The sequence below is a fragment of the Chroicocephalus ridibundus genome, chromosome 2, assembly GCF_963924245.1.
Source record: "Chroicocephalus ridibundus chromosome 2, bChrRid1.1, whole genome shotgun sequence".
Classification (NCBI taxonomy): Eukaryota; Metazoa; Chordata; class Aves; order Charadriiformes; family Laridae; genus Chroicocephalus; species Chroicocephalus ridibundus.
The window spans coordinates 156,232,550-156,251,675 of NC_086285.1; the positions used below are offsets into that span (position 1 = coordinate 156,232,550).

Consider the following 19,126-nt stretch of genomic DNA (forward strand, 5'->3'; position numbering starts at 1 on the left):
CAGGAAATATTACAGCAAAGAAGTGTGAAGAGATTTACCAAGCAGTTTGGCAAGCCCAAGGGTCGGTGCAGGCAGCATCCTCACATCTCTGGTTACAGTAAGTCAATGAAACCATTAATACAGGGATCCACCTGCTGTCCGTTAATCCATGGCCAGTCCTGGGACTAAATACACACATCCCTTTTAAGAAATAAATGTAAACATTCAGATGCAAGAAGACTGCTTGTGGTCATTTTGATTTTAAACATTGCCTCCAGTTGCCATGATCTCCGTCGCGGGAGACTTATGGCTGGTTACCAGTCCAGAGAAATTTGGCCTTAAGAGCTGATCTGAGCTCTAATGGCATTTTGCAAGGACTTTGTCCTTTGGGGGTTGTGGGAAGGGTGTGGGGGAACAAAACTAAAATCTAAACTACCTTCAGGCACCAGAATTAAGATTTAATCATCACTTCCCCCCCCCCCCCAACATCAACAGGATTCTGCAGAGGCCTTGCCAGCACCCCACAGTTACAGCTCCTTTCATGCAACTTCTGCTCACAAGTGGTGTAATCACTCCTCCTAGATCACGTTTCAGATGATAAAAGGGTGAGCCACTGCTGTGAACAGAACTCCTTTCATCACCAAAAAAGTGCGCTTGAAAAACACAAGCAGCTGAAGTCTTTTCATCTTTTCAATCACAGAAAACAGCACATCATCACCTTTTAGATGTAAGTACTTCTGCTTAATATGCAGATATGCAGAACACATATTTAACCTAAATTAATAAAATCATGACAACAGACTCAACTCTGAATTTCAAGTCACAGTTACTATCATCCATGGCAAAATAAGAATCTAGGCACACACAAAACAAGAAAAGCCATTAACTACCACAGGCAATGGCAATGCTAAGAACATCTTCACCAAAAGTAGCACTCTGCCATACTACGGCAAGTACAAATTGATCCATCATCCTAAGCCTAGCACAGAACAAGGGAAAATATGAATCATCTTCATTTTATGGATGCAGAACAGGATTACAAAGCCATTAGGTGACTTGTAATATCAGAAGCTTCAGACTGTTAATTAGCACGTATCTCTCCAGCTCACTACCTTAACCATCAAGGCAAAGCTGTCTTCCTCCCTGATAAGGTAACACAGTTATATATAAACACAGAAAGGATCTTACGTTATATAGCAAACAATATGCTATTCTGAAACTTAAAGCCTCTCAGTTCTCCTAATGCAACAATTAGATGACAGAATGAAGCAACAGGTCCGGTTTCTCATTAAGTCACTGGCCACACCGCATTACGGAGTGGTGTCGAGAGAGGAGCTGTCAGACAGAGCGATAGGAATGAAAGACGAAGCATTTTAGAAGCTTTTGATTTCAAATTCCTGGCTCTTCCGGTGACTCTTTACGCAGCTGGAGCAAAATCGAAAGGCACACACTTGCCATGCTGTTGCCTCTGGTGTATTTAGTATGGACCAAGACTTTCCAGTTCAAGGAGCACAACAGATTCACACAGTGCCTTATGTACCGAGTCCACGATCTTCTTCGGTGCCTCTATGGTAACAAACAGGAAAAGTGCAGTCAGATGAACGATGAGGACCAGAAAAGTCATTCAGAGAATGCTCAATGTGTCTCCAAATCTGTTGAGGTAAGAGCCTCAAAAGGAAGTCTGGCAGCTGTGCACATCTGGCTGGACAGTGAGAGGGTATTGCAGAATACCAAGCTTACCCATGAAAGAGTAAGTGATCTTTATCAATCTCACAAAGTTTGAGGGTGAGTAGAAGCATACTTCCTCCCAGAGGACAATAAAGGATGAATAATTAAGTATACACACAAAAAAAAAAAGCTGTAAAATGGTAACAGCCCAGGAAGGACACAGACTGTCAAAGCCCATGGTGATAAACAAAGAAAATGCCTTTACGATTTTGCAACCTATCAGAGAAGACAAGACTCCCACCCAAAAGCAGGTCATTTTCTTGAGTACTTTTATCAACAGCAGGAGGTGGTGTCACAGTGAACTGTCAGACAGTCCTCGGAGACGTGCAGATCACAAGGCTTGTCTTGAGCTGAAATAAGATTCAGCAAAACAGAGACAGTAACAGAGATTAAAACTTTAATTTAAAACTTTGCCAACAAAAATTGATTACAAAAAGAGAAATTATCTGTACAAAATAAGAAAGGAGGTACTCATTTAACAAGAGACTGTCATTGTCAGTGTACGCTGGAGAACAAATAGTGCTTCAGGTCAAGTGGCAAGTGAGAAATGAACAAACTAAGCTCGTAAAATGGAATTATGAAGTGAATTTTCCATAAACCAAAGTAAATTGACCTGAAGCAGCTCAAAAGCTAATCAAGACTTACCAGAAGTCTATTTTCCTTGCAAACCTTTTCCTCCTTAGACAAGGAGGGTGTGCTAGAAAGCAAGACCCAGCAAAGCACACTGGGCCAGGACAATGAATGACTTTTGCCATGCTTCCTCCCACTCACGCCTTCCTTCTGGCCTTCTGTCCAAAGTTGTTCTGCAATTTGAGTGTGCCAGGGTTTTAGCCAAGTCACAAACTACTGCATCTTCACTTAACTGTTAGGTCCTGACTCAAAATGAAGACAAATGCTTTGGAGACAGTGATATTACTATGTCTAAAAAGACCGGATGCATCATGACTCCTACAAAAATGATGGTTCTCAGACTGTTCTAGTTGGCGTCAAGTAACAGCTGTCAGTCAACAATAGATCAGTATTTAGAACACTGCAGTCCTCTTTTCTACCTACCATTTTATACAAAGAGAGAGACAAGAGCATCTTTAAAACTCATCACTCAATAGACAAAAGTGGCAGGTGATTTCTGAACTCCACGTTGCTGTAAAACCTAAGCACACAATACGAGCATTACCAGTTTTCTACATTTTTCCACAAGCTGAATCAACAAAATTGAGTTGCAGTGAAGAAATGGAACATGCAATTTCTTTTCAAGCAAGCCAGCTGAAAACTTCCAGTCTGACTGCTTATTTTCCTCTCAGTTTCACACCACGTAGTATTTACAAGTTTTTAAACCTTCAGAACCCAGGTTCAGTGAAGAAACAAAGTAGTAACAAAAAATGTTTTGGCCCAGATTCACTTCACATACTTATAGATACCTGAGAAACCTAAGTTGGGGCAGAACAGCTTTCTGTGCCCTACCTACCCAATAAAAAGACAGACAAATGCTAAAGGGAAACTCAGAGACTTGAATCTCATCTTAGTGATGATGCTCTTCTTCCAACTATAAAACAAAAAGTAACTATATTCCAACTTGGAAGTCTTGGTTAAGCTTAGAGTAATTGTGTTCCTAGCTAAAATGTTGTCATTTATGTGAAGCTAAGCCTTACCTCGCTCGCTGTCAGCTCCCATCTAGGGGAGCCGGAGACAGCTACCTTTTAAGGATGCCATGAGACATGCATGAGTCCTCCTTACAGCTGGGAAAACTGAGATAAGTAAGAACTTTGCTCAAGTCCATGCGGTGAGTCAGTAACAAGTTAGTATTACAGCTTCCTGGAGCTTAGCCCTGTGCTCTGCCCACAGGAGCCCAGTACAAGAAAAACTACTGTACAGAATCATTCCCTTTTCCATGTCAAAAAGTTTTACCCAAAAAGTACAGATACTAATAAACAGTGTACGTCATTTCTTCTTTGACAATGAAAGAGTCCTGTAGTAAAGCGATCTGCTCTATTGTATCTTGACCCTGGGAAAGTTTATTTCCAGCTTTGATTCTTTGATGCCTTAAAGCTTTTAAGAGGAAGTTGAAGATGCAGTTAACAAACATAATGCTGCAGTCAGTACCCTTTACATTAACCACAAGGATACGTTACATTTTCTGGTTTAAGTAGTATTTGTGCTACCCAATTTTGCAATCAAGATAGAAACCTTGAAGCCAAGAATTCACAGATCTCAGGGAAGCCAGACAACCTCAGTTTAAACAGAGCAAGCCTTGTAACATGCCATGAAGGGTTCAGAGATTTCAATTCTGTGAGTATCTGTTATTGCCATTTCAAATGAAAGCCCTCTTATCCTTAGTCTTGCCCAGCCCATTCTGTAGCAGGCAGGACAAATGTTGCACAGCAAGAAAAAAAAATCCCCTCAGAACACAGTTTAATAATGGAAACGAGACATTTGCACTTTGCTTTATGAACGCAGCAGAGAGATATCACTTAAATAATATTTCCAGAGATCCTGGGACTTAAGCACAGCTATGGAAAAAGTCAGCTTCCTAAGCTTTCGGGTTAGTTTGATCCATCTGCCTCACACTGGATTCTTCCCTTACCATGGTCAACCAAGCTTTTAACATACCAGGCAAGACAGAACACCATTAGCTTGTCCCATCACATCACGGAACAAGACAGCAGAATGGATGCCTGTTGCGACAGACAGAAAATACTGTATAAAGAAGGCTTTTTTCAATGGCAGAATCAAATTGGACACTACTGGCTAACCTGGAGCAAGATCTACATTTTTCCCTTCTGGAGTTTTTCATTTTCTCTTGAACCAGAAACATTCTTTCTAATCAGTGAAATCCAACAGTACTACAGAGAGCTCAGTTCCTAAGCATGCTCTGCACCAGGAAGGGTCGGTTCTACATCCAATTAAAACCAAAGAGTTGCTGTTTTCGAAGGGCAGGAGGTCTTCACTGGTCACCTAGCCGGAAACCTTGGCCCCAGTTGTGTCTTCCACCACCCTGCTGATCTTCTGCAGCTCTTCTCATGCTAGCGGGTGGGATACCAAACCCCGACACTCCTCCTCTCCTATTTGGCAGCCAGCGGTACCTAAGGACAAGCCAGAAGAGAAGGAGAGAGTTTGAGAAAGAGCTGTACCTTGGGGGTAAATGCCAGACTACTTTTCCATGCGATTCCTTTAAGCTGGTAGACTTTGCAATAAAACTGGCTTTCACAGCAGCACTTCACAGAATTCTTTCCAAATCTAAGCCTTCAGCACATTGAGAAATGTGAATTCTGGGGAACTTCCATCTCTGGGATATGGTTAGATACAATAATCCAAACACAGGGCAGGGGGGAAAAAAAAAAAAAACAAAAAACACAAACACACACATAAGGGAGTCTCACTGTTGAAAATAAATGCTGTGATACAAACTTAATTCCCCTAACTTCTCTTCCTTTTTTTTCCAGGGGAAATAAAAAAAAAAAATTCCAAATCACTTCTGAGCACCTCTTTCTCTTCAATAGTTGCAAAGCTCCTGTTATCACAGCATCCAACCACCTCACTGCTCTCCAAGTAAGCATTCCTGAGGAACTGAGGACCGAAGAGACTAAGGGAAACAGGCTTAAGCAACTAGCTTGTCGGAAATCAAAGCTCGAGTGACCTGGCCAGAGCAAATCAGTGCTGCACGACTTTAGCATCCAACTTAGGCTACCACCCAAATAGAGTGAATTAAAATACAGCTTCTGCATTTCGTCAAGGGCTGCCATTAATGCAGAGTCATTTCAGCTCCACAATAGTTACACTGAGCTCCTGCAAATCCCTTGCTGAATTGGACCGCTAAAATCTGAGGTGCAGACATAAAATGCAGGTTCCCAAGAAGAAACCCAAGAAGAATGATCCCGTATAGAAAAAGTTCTTCATTATTATATTAAAGGTATCTGCAATTCACCACATTAAACAAAACATTACAGTGCAAAGGCAAAATTTATCCATTTGTAGCAATGTTTGCAGTACTTCTGTTTCTGCTTCTCAAATACAGAGAAAAATTAAATAGAATCAATTAAATAGAAGCAAGAGAATTGCACATAACTAACAAGATTGATGGCAGTTTCAGAGCTATCATTACCTTGAAAGACATTTTAAAAAAACATTTTGTCTTCTAATCTTTATGGAAAATTAGATTTACCAGAAGGGCTTGCAAACAAAAAAGTAGAATATAAAGCTTTCCTACTCATTAAAACTTGTACAGAAAGCAGAACTGTAATTCAACTTTGCATCTTCTAATAAACAGTTTATGCTATAAAAAGAGTTAACTGAGTTGCTAACTAAAGTTTGGTAGAGGAAGAATATTTACAGCCCAAAAGGATGAGGACAAGGGCAACTGAAGCTACAGACTTCGGCTTCTGATCCTAGTATTTCAATGCCAAAACAATAAACAGTTCGCAAGAAAAAGCACTTCAGAAACCAAGACCTGCAGTCTCAGTCAAGGTGATGGGTGCAAACTGCAAAGCAGAATATATATTATAGTCCTGAACAAGTCTACAACCAACTCCTATTGTTACAAGTTGCTGAACTGGTAGCTACTGTAATGATACATGGAAATACAGATAAAAGATCATTTACAGAAGAAAATGATTTTTTGATACCATCTGATAATTGTTAGAAGTTCTCCTTACTACAACTCAACTCACTAGCAGAACTATGACTTTCGCTCTCACTCTTAAGAGTGGGTAAAGGACACAAGCCATCCACAGGGGTAACAAAGAGCTCTCACATGGGCCATTTACAAGAAATTCAACATTTCTGATGACTCAGAAGCACAGTCAATATGGTAAGTCTAAAGCAGGCTGCTTTAGCAAAGTATTTGACACCTTACAATCCCAGCAAATACGTGCCTGACAAACAATACAGAAAATTGGACCAAACAAACAGCGAGCTAAAGAATAAAGCCAGCTTACAGGAACTGAGGTGTGGACAGAAAATTCCTTCCTCCCAAATCCATCGGATATTTAAACATTAAGAAGAAATACAGGTGGCCAACCAGATTTCCTATCAGCTCATTGATGACTCTGCAAGGCAAAAGAAAAAGAATCGTTTCACATTCTGTCCTCTCTGAAAATAAACGAGTGCCCATCTTCTGCCAGTTACTACTGTTCATCTGCCACGGGCATTGCCGGGGCTGTCAGACACAGATTTCCCTTCCCTCAGCATTTTGCAGCCACTTCTTTAGAAGGGCCAACCTTCAGTGCCAACACATCAACAGGCTGTTCCACCCTCCCTTCCAAGCCTTCTCTACAGTCTGTACTGAAAATGCAATTAAATACTTGTTTACATCAGGGAATTAGACCGTACAGCTATTAGTGTCTAAAATAATAGTCTGCGGAGTTTGAGAAGTTACTGCTGTTTTCACTGGACAACCTGTCTCCTGCTGAACTGAACTGTTTTGTTCCCAATTTTGCAAAAACACTGCTGAATGGAGGCCCTTGAGTATCTTCCGTCATGCATAGAAACAGCAGGTATCTAACAGCAAGCAGTTTTCTCAAGTGACGGATGAGTCAGTAGGAGGCACAGCCAGAAAAGAGAATTTGGTTTTGCTGTACTACCTCCTCCTTTTATAAATCAACCACATAATTTGTTATTGTCACTAATTATGTTACAGCGGCACCAAGAGGCCCCAACAGACGCAGGGCACCAATGGGAAAGACCCTGCACAGAGGGGATTTCTGCATCATGCAGTTTAGTCAAAGAAACCCAAGACAGACCAATGAATTCAGCAAGTGCTAATATGGCGCTCTGTGGGCTTGTTATTGCCATTTTCCTTTGTTTCACAAGCTGAAAATACCATCACGTTGGGCAAGACTGTGAGGGAAAGAAGTAGCAGCACTATCAGAGTCAAGTTACATTTGTTTCTAAAACCAGTACTGATGGCTGGTCATATGGGATGACATCTTTCTTTACGGGGCTGTACTCTCTTAGTAAGGAAAAGGCCTAATGCACAGATTTACTAGAAAATAAACCAAATTCTTATTACTTTCCCCTCACCTACACTCTCTAGATCTCACACGCACATCTCCTCTTTGCTTTTATCTTAAATGACCACGATATGACACTGAGCATCATCAGTCAGATTATACAGTTTTAAGCCTCTTATTTTAACACTGCTTCTAAATTCAGCAGTAAGTTCAATAGCTGTAAAGGCTTTTATAACTTCAAATTGGCCATCCAAGTAAATACATACGATCCGCCAATGATGTAGTTGAATCCCAGAATAACCCATGGAAGGTAACAGGCCTGAAAAAGAATGCAATGGAGACGGAGAAGTTGTAAGTAGGAGTTAAGGACATAAACCTGCTCAACCTCCCACTGCACTAATAAGCACGATTATAATATCAATATTTTAGGCATTACACAAATCCCGATTTATTAACTTAAGCAGATTCTACCTAACAAGGTAGGATACTCCAAACTGAGCGACCGCTAACATTTTTAGATAAGTCATACTCATTTTGGCATTGTTAGGTTGATGGTTGGACTCGATGTCAAAGGTCCTTTCCAACCATGAAGATTCTATGAATTAAGCATTATAAGTAGATGTGTCTTTCGCACTCTATGTTCCACAGCAAGCTTTGTTTCACAATCTGAAACAAGTCCTAATATTTCTGATTTTGAAAAGGTCTGGAAACGATGATCAAAGGAGTTTTCACTACAAGATCTGGCAAAAACAGACAAGGTTGCACAGGAAAGAACAATTTCAAATATCAACATTTTGTCACTACATTCAGGTTTTATCCAGGTTAATGTTTATCATGAATTTTTTCCTCTTTTCAGACCAATGAATTTCAATTGTCAGGACATCTTTCCAGTAAAGCCACACTGAGTGACATCTTATGGAAGACCATGAAGAAATTTTGCCTTTGCTGCATCTCAAGGAGTATATAGCTATGTCAAAGCATGGGACATCTTTAATAAGAGAAAATATTTATATTTTGCCCCTCACCCACTCCAAATGCATCTTCTGGGCAGAAACCTTCCCAGATTTAAGGTCTGACATACCTTAAATCTTGTTCCAAACCAAAATGATACGATCATGTCTCTGTTCAGCTGGGCCCACACATAAAGCACTGACATGATGAGTGGAATCATCAGTAACTGCAATGTTTAAAAAAAAAAAAAAGGCAAAAAGTTACCATCATTTTCACAGAAAACCAAGAAACTTAAATAGGCAGCAGGAGCTGTAAGCTTCAAAAATGGCTCGTAAGCATGATATATCAGCAAAATCTTTAAAGATTGCCCCAGAATCTTTGCCATCACTTGTCATGGATCTGTTCAAAGCCTGCTAGGAAAGCTAAGCAGGAGAACCAACTTGCTTATTCTCTTTTGCAAGATGATGCCAAAGCAAAGGGCTCCAACTTGCCCCAAGTGAAAGAGCAGCTGTGGCGAACCCCTCTGCTCCCAGCTGCTTGGTAGCACACCTACAGCAGAGTCAGCAACATACTTGTGCCACAATCACTTCCATTCACAACCCAGGGCACTAACCCAACCATACTCACCTGGGGCTAAGATAATACACCAGATGAAGTGTTACTCTATCAAACTGCCAGCTATGTCCCCCTCGGAGCACCACAAGAATTAACCTCTGCTCCACGCCAGGAGATGAGACTGTTTCAAATACCTCCTTACTGTGACTGTGCATTAGCTGATTGGACTATTTCTAGTGAAACAAATATAAAGCACTATTTTAGCCATCTGCTGATTTCTGAACTGAAGACAGACTGTGCCAGCAATGTTTCCATGAACTGGTTTAACACTACAAACCAGCTTGTGTGTTTGGAAGAGAGGTTAAAACTCATCCCTTCGGGGGTGCCACTATTCAACAGGTTCCACGTTAAAGCTGGTACGTGGGCATCAGTCCAGCCTCCCCCGAGCCCTGCAGCACACCAGCAGTCTGACTCGTCACACGAGAACCTTAGGGTCTTTATTAAAACCACTTTTATTTTACTGGAAAACAAAGAAACATCTAATTTCTGAAAGTATTTGACATGGGTATAGAGGCCCAGCTATCCTACTCTAACTTCTCACTTTCAAGCAAAGCACTCAACACGAACAAAAACCCCGTATTTTAAGCAGTACTTTGTGTGCAGATATAAAACCATTTTAAGTACCTTTTTAAAAAGCTACAATCCAACACAGTCAGTCTAAAATTCATACAACATATGGATGACTTCACCATGCTTTTGAAGAATTTTGTGGCATCTTCCCCACAGCAAAAAAAGTTTAAGTGCGAAGTTATGGACAGCCCTTAGTAGAACTCGGTCTGGACAGCAGATGCACGATCACTATTTTTGTCTACCAGGGAAGCCTGATAAGTGATCTAATAAATGCTAAGATAATATTTTAGAGAATATTAGGGATATTGGTGCTGGCTTTGGGTGACAAGGATAGAATAAGATGAGGAGAGAACAGCAGAGGCAGGCTGAAGACCTGCAGTTCTCTGATACTCTGTTGTGTCCAAGAAACGCTCCCCACTTCGCCCCTTAATATTTGGGGAGATCAGAACTACCTCATTGAAACTGGTTCTTTAAATGACTATTTTAATCATTCTTGTGAGGATTTTGCACTGCACAGTTCTGATCTAAATCTGAAGCTGCATATTTCAAAAAAAGTTCTTCTGTTGGCAAGTAAAAGGCACACTAAATTTGAGAAGACTAATGAACCCAAGAATCATTTTTAGATAAAAAAGTAAGAATGCAGATCTACATTCATTAGAAGAAACAGTGCATAGGTGACATCTTGTGTCCATTTTAGTAAAAGGCCGAACACTTCCTGACTGCACAAACAGCCAATTCTCACTCCTTGACTCCCTAACTCGGTTAGGAGTGGCAGAGTCAGATACAGGCTTGTGACATTAGCTGAGGCTAAGCCAAACTAAAAAAATTAACAAAACGCACACAGCAATCTATTTTGGTATAAACTAAACCAGCCTAACTTAACTACATTCTGCAGTTATGCCGATGATGCTCTCTATAAAGTCATTAAGTAGTCAGAAAGTGCCATAAGATTATTACTTAAGAAACTGCACGGCACTTACCTGCATGTCCATCGCCAAGCCAGTTATCTGTCATTGCACCATTAAGGAAAACGCAGCAAAACCTGATAGACTAGAATGACAAAAAGAAGCTGCACACGCACTGAACACGCATGCAAAGGCCTTTAATGTTTAAAATGAAAACAGCCTTCCTGCATAGCATTAAGTTAACCACTGGAAAAAATGAAAATCCTCCAATGATCTAGAGGCTTACACACTTAGCTTCAATAATTGGTTTTCAGTAACCTTTCAAGCTACCACCTCAAGTCATTACCCCGAGGGTTGATGGATGCACTGGCTTTCCCTCCATGATGAAACTGGCTAACTACAAACTCAATCAGTCCTTGCATAAAAGCATGTTACAGGTTTAACAGCTGGATTCTTTCATTAGTTTTTTAAAGACTAAAATGTTGGGTTTGTAGCTAAAGAAATACCAGATCATAAAAAAATATCAATGTATTGACACTGTGTCATATAAAATAAGTTCTTTCTTGAAATGCATCAATGCAGGCTTTTAATACTACTCTCCTACCCTGGAACCCAAAGGATTTACTTACTGTAGTAACTACTGAGTAGAACCAATTGCTGAAGAATTTAGCTGTGACGAGAATGCTTTTAACAGTTCACGAATGTGTATAAAACGGCATCAAGCATTTTCCCAGATCATGCATCTAGGTTGCTCCTTACATCATATAGGGAACAAGCAACTAGAAGCTTTTAAATGACCAGTATGAAAGTCAAGTCACAATCAGATTCATCTAATAGCTCACAGCCAACAGCCTGCAACCACAATGAAGCTGATGGTTTTCTTAACAACATCTAAACAACAACGTTGTTTTCCTAGTTACTGCTGCGGCTCAACAGGCCTAGCAGGATTAGCAAATCCCTCCATACAGTGGAATGCAACTGCAGATAAATTAATCCATTGATAAAGGCAACAGCATTTCTACACACTGGCTTTCCTGGCTGTATCTGGTTCACACTGATGTCACCGCTCCCTTTTTTTCCACATGCTGTGCCCACTGCAAACTGCTACAAGGAGGTGGCAACAGCACAGACAGAATGGAAGCATCTCCAAGGATGCAGGGTCCACAACCTCTCTTGGCAACCCATGCCAGTGTTTGACTGCCCTTACAGTAAGAAGGGTCTTCCTTACATTTAAATAGAATTCTCTGTGCTTCATTTTGTGCCCATTCTCTCTTGTCCCACCACTGAGAGAAGTCTGGCTCCATTTCTGTTACTCCCTCCCCCTATCAGGTATTAATCCACATAGATGAGACACCTCTGAGCCTCCTGCTCTCCAGGCAGCACAATCCCAGCTCTCTCAGCCTGTCCTCATGTGACAGATGCTCCAACCCTTTAATCATCTTTGTGACCCTTCACTGGACTCACTCCAGTTATGTCCATGTCTCTCCCATACTTGGGAACCTGAAGCTGGATGAAGCCCCCGATGTGTCTCACAAGGGCTGAGCAGACGGGAGTAATCGGCTCCCTCAACCTGCTGGCAATGCTCTGCCTAATGCAGCCCAGGAAGCTGGTGGCGACCTTTGCCACAAAGGCGCATTGCTGGCTCATGGTCAACTTGGTGTCCAGCAGAACTCCCAAGGCCTTTTCTGCCAAGCTGCTTTGCAGACTGTCAGTCCCCAGCCTGTCCTGGTGCCTGAGGCTGCTCCTCCCCAGGGGTAGGACTCTGCGCTTCCCTTTGCTGAGCTTCGTGAGATTCTCCAGCCTCTCAAGATCCCTCTGAATGGTAGCACAACCATCTGATGTATCAGCAACTCCTCACAGTTTTGTATCCAAGACCTAAAGAAAACTCAGGTAGAACAGCATAGCTCATGGAAAAACTGCTTCCCAACATTCCCAAACCAACAAGCCCAGCTTCTTCAGGAATTGGCTCAGTGCAGATATGGCAAAGCTGCTGTCACAGACTCAGCTGACTTGTACCCCGCAGGTAAAGGATCTCTCCACGAGATACTCCTGAATTTCTAGCCCAGGGAATGGCAGAGATCAGACCTCTTTGCACATGGCAGCTTAAACACACTAAATTCACCCTCACCCCACGTGGCAATTCACAGAAGTGGGTAAGTGAAGCAATACAGCAAACACTAGGGAAACTCACGCAGCACAAGCTGAGCTTTATACAAGCAGAACTCTAGTCCCCAGATTACATACCTGTATTAGCACACTTATTAGTATTTATTAGTATTCTCCTGGAAGCCACTTACTACCTTTCCAGGAAGATTAAAAACTCACCTGTGAACATTTGCTACATTTTAAAACTGTTAGTTGCTAAAACCTGGTCTTTGAACAGGCAGAAACAGGAGAACCAAAATATTCTAAAAGTTTGATGATGAGCAGAAGGATACAACAATGCAGATCCAGTTAAACAGGAGCATGAACATGTAATCTGCTGGCCTTCCATCAAAAGCCCCTGTAAATAAAAAGAATCAGTAAGTAATCTTGATAAGAAAAGAAAAGCTCAGTTAATAACAGTTGTCCTACAGGCAGTCTGTGGTTTATGATTTTTATTTTTTTTAATTTTAAATGGCCTTATAATAGAACAACCTATAGGACCAGAAAATAAAGACATCCAGCCCGCTGCATTAAGTGTGCACACAGCAACTCTACTTAAAAAAGAACACACTTTAATTCTGGAGATAAGTGGTTTTAACTTCACAAGACTTCCAAATGGAGCTGGACCCCATCCTTCGTAAGAAGCTACCCGTCAGAAGCACACAATAAGGAAATACACTTGCTCAGCAAAAGCAGAGACACCAAGTTTAAGGATTGAGTCATGTGAAAACCAGTCCTTACTTAGGCAAATTGCATCCTCTTTGCATCATCTAGTCAGACTCAAGAGATACAATAGCTTTTACACTCCAAAAAAAAATCAACATAGATAAGGAGGGTGCACAGCTTGCAAACTCTCTAAAAGGCTGGCACGGACCTCGGCATTTGAGCAAGACTCCTATCAGCTTTCATACAATTCCATGCAGGCAAGGAAAGCCTAAGAATACTGCTGAAACAAACCCAAACCCCACAGTGACAAACACAGCGCCCCACGAACAAGCTGAATCACATGCTAATAATTAAACATCAAAATGCCTAGAAAGAAAGCCACTGCTTAATGTTAGCACCATTTGGCTTCCTACAACTATTTCACATGTCCCCAAAAATTTAAAGACAGAAAACCTATTTATAAGCATTAGGTTTTTAGAGTACAGAGTACATACAGCCTATGTAAAACGAAATTGCTATTTTAGTCATTTTAAGTTTAAGTTCAGCCATGCAAGTTACATGATGGGGGGGTGGGGGGGAAGCAGTTTGAAAAAGTCTTTTGGAAAGTTGTAAAGTTGGAGAACTACATAAACCGGAGTTTTCTCCTTACTGTTGCCATACAACAAATAGAAACAAATAAAGAGAGAAAGCTGACTAACCCTGTAGAAACTCCAGCACAGGAATTCCTCCAGAATAGGAAGACATCAAAGCAAATGTTATTCCCTTAAAGTTTTCCACTTCTTGTTATCTAGAAGATTACTAGCAAGAATATTAGACGAGCTATTGAAGCTGAGTTTCCAATGAATATCTAAGAAAAACTGAGCTACAGACTGCCAAAAATCTCAGCACAGGGGCGAGGTGTGCTCTAGCCCACTGGGTCCTTCAGGAGGGCCCAGGGTATAATCCAGTCATCGGGGAAGAACTGCAGACGCCTAATCTCATCATTCCTACTGCTGGGGAGTGGACTCTGCATATTCTGCTTTGTTGATATTTCACAGAATCTTCAGAGTTGGAAGGGACCTCTAGAGATCATCTAGTCCAACTCCCCTGCTAAAGCAGGATTGCCCAGAGCACATCACTCAGGACTGCGTCCAGGCGACTCTTGAAAATCTCCAGAGAAGGGGACTCCACAACCTCCCTGGGCAGCCTGTTCCAGTGCTCTGTCACCCCCACCGTAAAGAAGTTTTTCCGTGTATTTGAATGGAACTTCCTATGTTCCAACTTGTGCCCATTGCCCCTCGTCCTGTCACTGGGAACCAATGAAAAGAGTCTGGCACCATCCTCCTTCAACGCACCCTTTAGATACTTGTATGCCATAATAAGGTCTCCCCTCAGCCTTCTCTTCTCCAGGCTAAAGAGTCCCAGCTCTCTCAGCCTTTCCTCATAAGGGAGATGCTCCAGTCCCTCAATCATCTTAGTTGCCCTTCGCTGGACCCGCTCCAGCAGTTCCCTGTCCCTCTTGAACTGGGGAGCCCAAAACTGGACACAGTATTCCAGTTGTGGCCTCACCAGTGCAGTGTAGAGGGGGAGAATGACCTCCTTCGACCTACTGGCCATGCTCTTCCCTATGCAGCCCAGGATTCCATTGGCCTTTTTGGCAACAAGGGCACATTATTGGCTCATGGATAATTTACTGTCTACCAGGACCCCCGATCTTTCTCCTCAGAACTACTTCCCAGCAGGTCCACCCCTAACCTATACTGGTGCTTAGCATTCTTCCTCTCCATTTGTTATGTTCTTCTCCAACAGAAACAAAACAAAACCACATCAATCTCCTTTTCCTCAGGAAGCGAGAGGTCAGCTTGTTAGGAAAACACAAGCACAGTACAAAACCATATGGATATTCTTGACAGCTAAATTTGAAGCTAGCGTGCAATACCAGTGTATGCTCAAAAACCACGTACAACCCTGAAAATAGAAGTTTCACTTCCTCAGTTTCAGAGGCAAAAGGAGGCATACACCTATGCTGATTTTCACTTGTAAACATATTATCAGCAACTTACACACCTCCCACTTTCAAAAGGATTCAAGCCTCTTGCGTAAAGGAAGCGCCAGCCTAACCAAGAACTTTATTTATACCCAGAAAAATTACTCTAATATAGAAGAAATGCACTGATTCAAACAACACAGCTGACTTGCCAGTTTCAAAATCCAGATGTGTTATACAGCAGGAATCTAAATTTACCACTGAAACAATTAACTTCTGCTTCCATGAGACTTCTGCCACAGCATAGACAACTAGAACATTTTGTAAGTATATGTACATGAAGTGATGTCTTATAATCTGCATATATTAACTCTTACTACACATAGCTTTGCACGGTAGAATGTTGTGAGTACTCCCATGTGTTCGCAATTTACTGCAGAAAGGCTCAAAGAAATGGAGGAACATTTCTAGCTATTAAACTACTACTTACTTTCACTAAGAAAACAACCAAATACAATCTGGCACCACTCCTCCCTGTTCCTGCTACACTTCCTATGACTTAAGAAGAGATTCCATGATACTCTCTGGATGACAGGTTTACTGGGGATCTCTCTTCTATCGTGGAACTTCCCAAACATCACTTTGTAATGCATTTCCACTTACACCATCAGTTCTAAGACTCCATTAGAACTACAATGAAATTCTTGTTCATAAAAGCTTTCAAGAGGAGCTGGGCTTTGCAAATACTTTAATTATTTACTTCAATACAAACAATTTTTGTCTAGCTTTAATGAACTACGCATCACAAAGTGAGACCAGTTTTGAAGCTACCTTGTAACAACAATCTCTTTTTTGAGAGAAATGACCCATTATTTGATCTCTTTTCTTCCACTCTTAGTTTTTCCCCCTAACTGAAAATCCAACTCGTTCCTTAACTTTTTCACATTTCTATTTGACAGAGGGGTACACTTCATTTGTACAAGGTGTCTCTCAACTCAACATAACTGATAGAATAACGCAGGTAAGCATCATTGCCTTTTTAAAAAAAAAAAAGGAAAAACCAACATCATTATTTTCTCAAGATGGATATACCCATTATTGCGTATGTTCTATCACTCTTCAATGTTAAAGGACATCAGATACAAGAAAACAGAGGGTAACGTCATCTTTTAGTCTCTATCCCTCATTTCTGAAATCCAGCAACTAAAAAGCACCAAACCCTCCTATTGAAAGAAATATCAAGTTTAGATCCTAAATTAACAGGCTCCCTACCAACGGGAAGGAGCCAGGCACAGAAAATCAGTTTTCCGAGTAGCTTCTCATTGATCAACATAAGCAGGCACAGAGATGAGCCATCGTTCTCACCGTTCTGTCTGAAACGGCCACAACCTCATCGCCACAAACGTTCCCAACAGAAGCTCTATCTGACAATGTTTAGTCTCTATCAACTCTGGGCAGAGTTCACCACATGCATACAATTTAATGGATAACATACCTGTTTCTAATCGTGATGAATATTGATACAAGAAATACAAATTCACCAAGTAGAGAAATCCTGTTCCAGGTCCCACTGGGAAGAAGAAAGTTGCAGTTATCGGCCGCCAGATCTGTCCAGAACAAAAGAGAAAGATATATTTATACACTGAAGAATGAATTCATATGCTTAAGTTTTTTCATTTGTTATTAATTACTTGGAAGATCAAGGAGGAGATTAAAAATGGCCCAAGTATCAATTACTGACGCTTCAGCAGCTTACAGTTTTGGTTGTTGGTGTTTTTTGTTTTTTTAAATCTGATAAAGCAAAGCTATTAACATTACAACAGAAATTACACACAACTTCCCAGACTGTTCCATCACATCTTTGCAGTAGTGAGTCTTTATTGCAGTGCAAAACGGATATACTTGCAAGGATGCCACCCTGTTTTAAAAGTATCCAAAAAGGAACCCATTCTCACCTATTGAACAAAGGCCAAAGAATTCACACAACAGCCTTTAGTGTACTGTTGCAGACAGCACAGGCTGCTCTGAGAATTTGGAATCTGCTTTACAGTCTCCCAACAATCAATATTGGGCCCAGCATGGCAGCATGTAGCAAGTACAGAAAGTGTTTGGCCATTTATGAACGAGCTCTTTAACCGGCAACACTGATACTGAGTATTGGTATAGGTATTGCGATCCTGAACATCACAGTTCCAGAAGGAACTAGAGGAAAAAACCAGTCATTTAAGCTACTAAGTTTTGGGGGACAATACATGAAACAGAGAGCTATCTTCTTATCTTTTTTTGCATTCAGCTTTTTTCACTGAAGATATAATGAGCACATATAATAGAAATCTAAAGATTGGGATGTTTTTCTTCATTTTCAGTTCATCCAGTGGTTGCTCTCCCCTACACACCCTCACACCAAAACACTGAGCCTGTAACCTCCCAGTACAAGGAAAGAGACTATGTCCAGTTTGTGACCTCTTTTGGCACTGCTAACGCACCCAGAAACACCGTACATCTGAAACCTCCGGAATTCAGTCGTTAGTTTATGTCAGCCACACCTAGGCACAGAAGCTGACAGTCCCAAACACAAGCTTTTTCAAACTCCAAGAGAGAAGATGCAGAATATGCACTTCTTGAGCTTTCCTTTAATATCTCCAGACCCACCTGCAGTTTAGGACACTTGCACGTGCCTGTTCCCAACGTCAGGCCCACACAATCGCACAGCGGAGGCCAGCCAAACCACCTGAAGTCACAGCCACAGGTTTTATTGTTACAGAGTGCCTTAGCACAGCAACCGGGGCCAGGTGCAACAACTCCCCCCAAAAACGTAGGAAAAAATTGCACCAGAACGAGACCCCGGGCGAACTACTGGGCCTGGCGAGGGCCACAGCCCGCCTTGCCTCGGCCAGGGGCGCTGGCAGGGCCGGGCACCACAGCCTGTGTCACCTTGGTGGGGAGCCCGGGGCCTGCGGAGGCAGAGCACCGGCTAAACCCGAGTCCCGCAGGCCTCACGGAGGGTAAGCGTTGAGGCCCGCCCCGGCTTCCCACTGGAGGCGGCCTGCGTCGCTCCTGCAGGGTCCCCTCGGAGCGCCATTCCCTCCCCGGGCGGCCGCGGAGGCCGCGGGAGGGGGCAACAACCGCGCACTACAACTCCCAGCATGCCGAGCGCGTCCCGGGCCGCGCTCTCTAACGGGGCGGGCGCCGCAGGGCACGCCGGGACCGGTAGTGCGGCCCGTACCTGGAAGCGGTTGATGAAGGCGTCGGGCCAGAGGAAGAGGTAGACGGGGCTGACGAGGCCCAGCTTGCCGACGAGCGGCACCGCGATAGACCCGGCGAACCAGTAGCGGGTGATCAGCGGGATGCTCCGGAACCAGTCCCCCAGGTCCGACATGTCGCCGCCGCCGTTGCGCCCGGACGCCGCCGAAGCCTCGCTACGAACCGGCCGCTGACGGAGAGGCGAGATGAGGGTCCGCCCGCTGCTGCCGCCGCCCCAGGCAGGGAGAGGAACCCTGAGCCAGACGTGGCGCCGCCGAATTCGGCTGAGCCGCCGCCACTTCCGTTTTCGTCCCCGCCCCCGCCGGAAGTCCCGCCTCCGGGGTGGAGGCGCCCGCCGTTGCCCAGTGACGGCGCCGCCGTCCCCGCGGGCCGGGCCTGCAACGGGCCCCTCT

At 42.8% G+C, this 19,126-nt stretch overlaps 1 protein-coding gene across 1 annotated transcript; it reads right to left on the reverse strand.

The window, feature by feature from the left end:
- Positions 1-848: 848 nt before the first annotated feature.
- On the reverse strand, positions 849-19,032 carry DERL1 (derlin 1). The gene is made up of 8 exons (XM_063327482.1): positions 18,697-19,032; positions 16,966-17,077; positions 13,132-13,196; positions 10,769-10,795; positions 8,734-8,829; positions 7,919-7,971; positions 6,639-6,749; positions 849-4,787 (listed from the first exon to the last, which is right to left on the reverse strand). The coding sequence occupies exons 1-8, from the start codon at positions 18,847-18,849 to the stop codon at positions 4,649-4,651; spliced, it is 756 nt and encodes a 251-aa protein (XP_063183552.1). The 5' UTR covers positions 18,850-19,032; the 3' UTR covers positions 849-4,648.
- Positions 19,033-19,126: the final 94 nt, after the last annotated feature.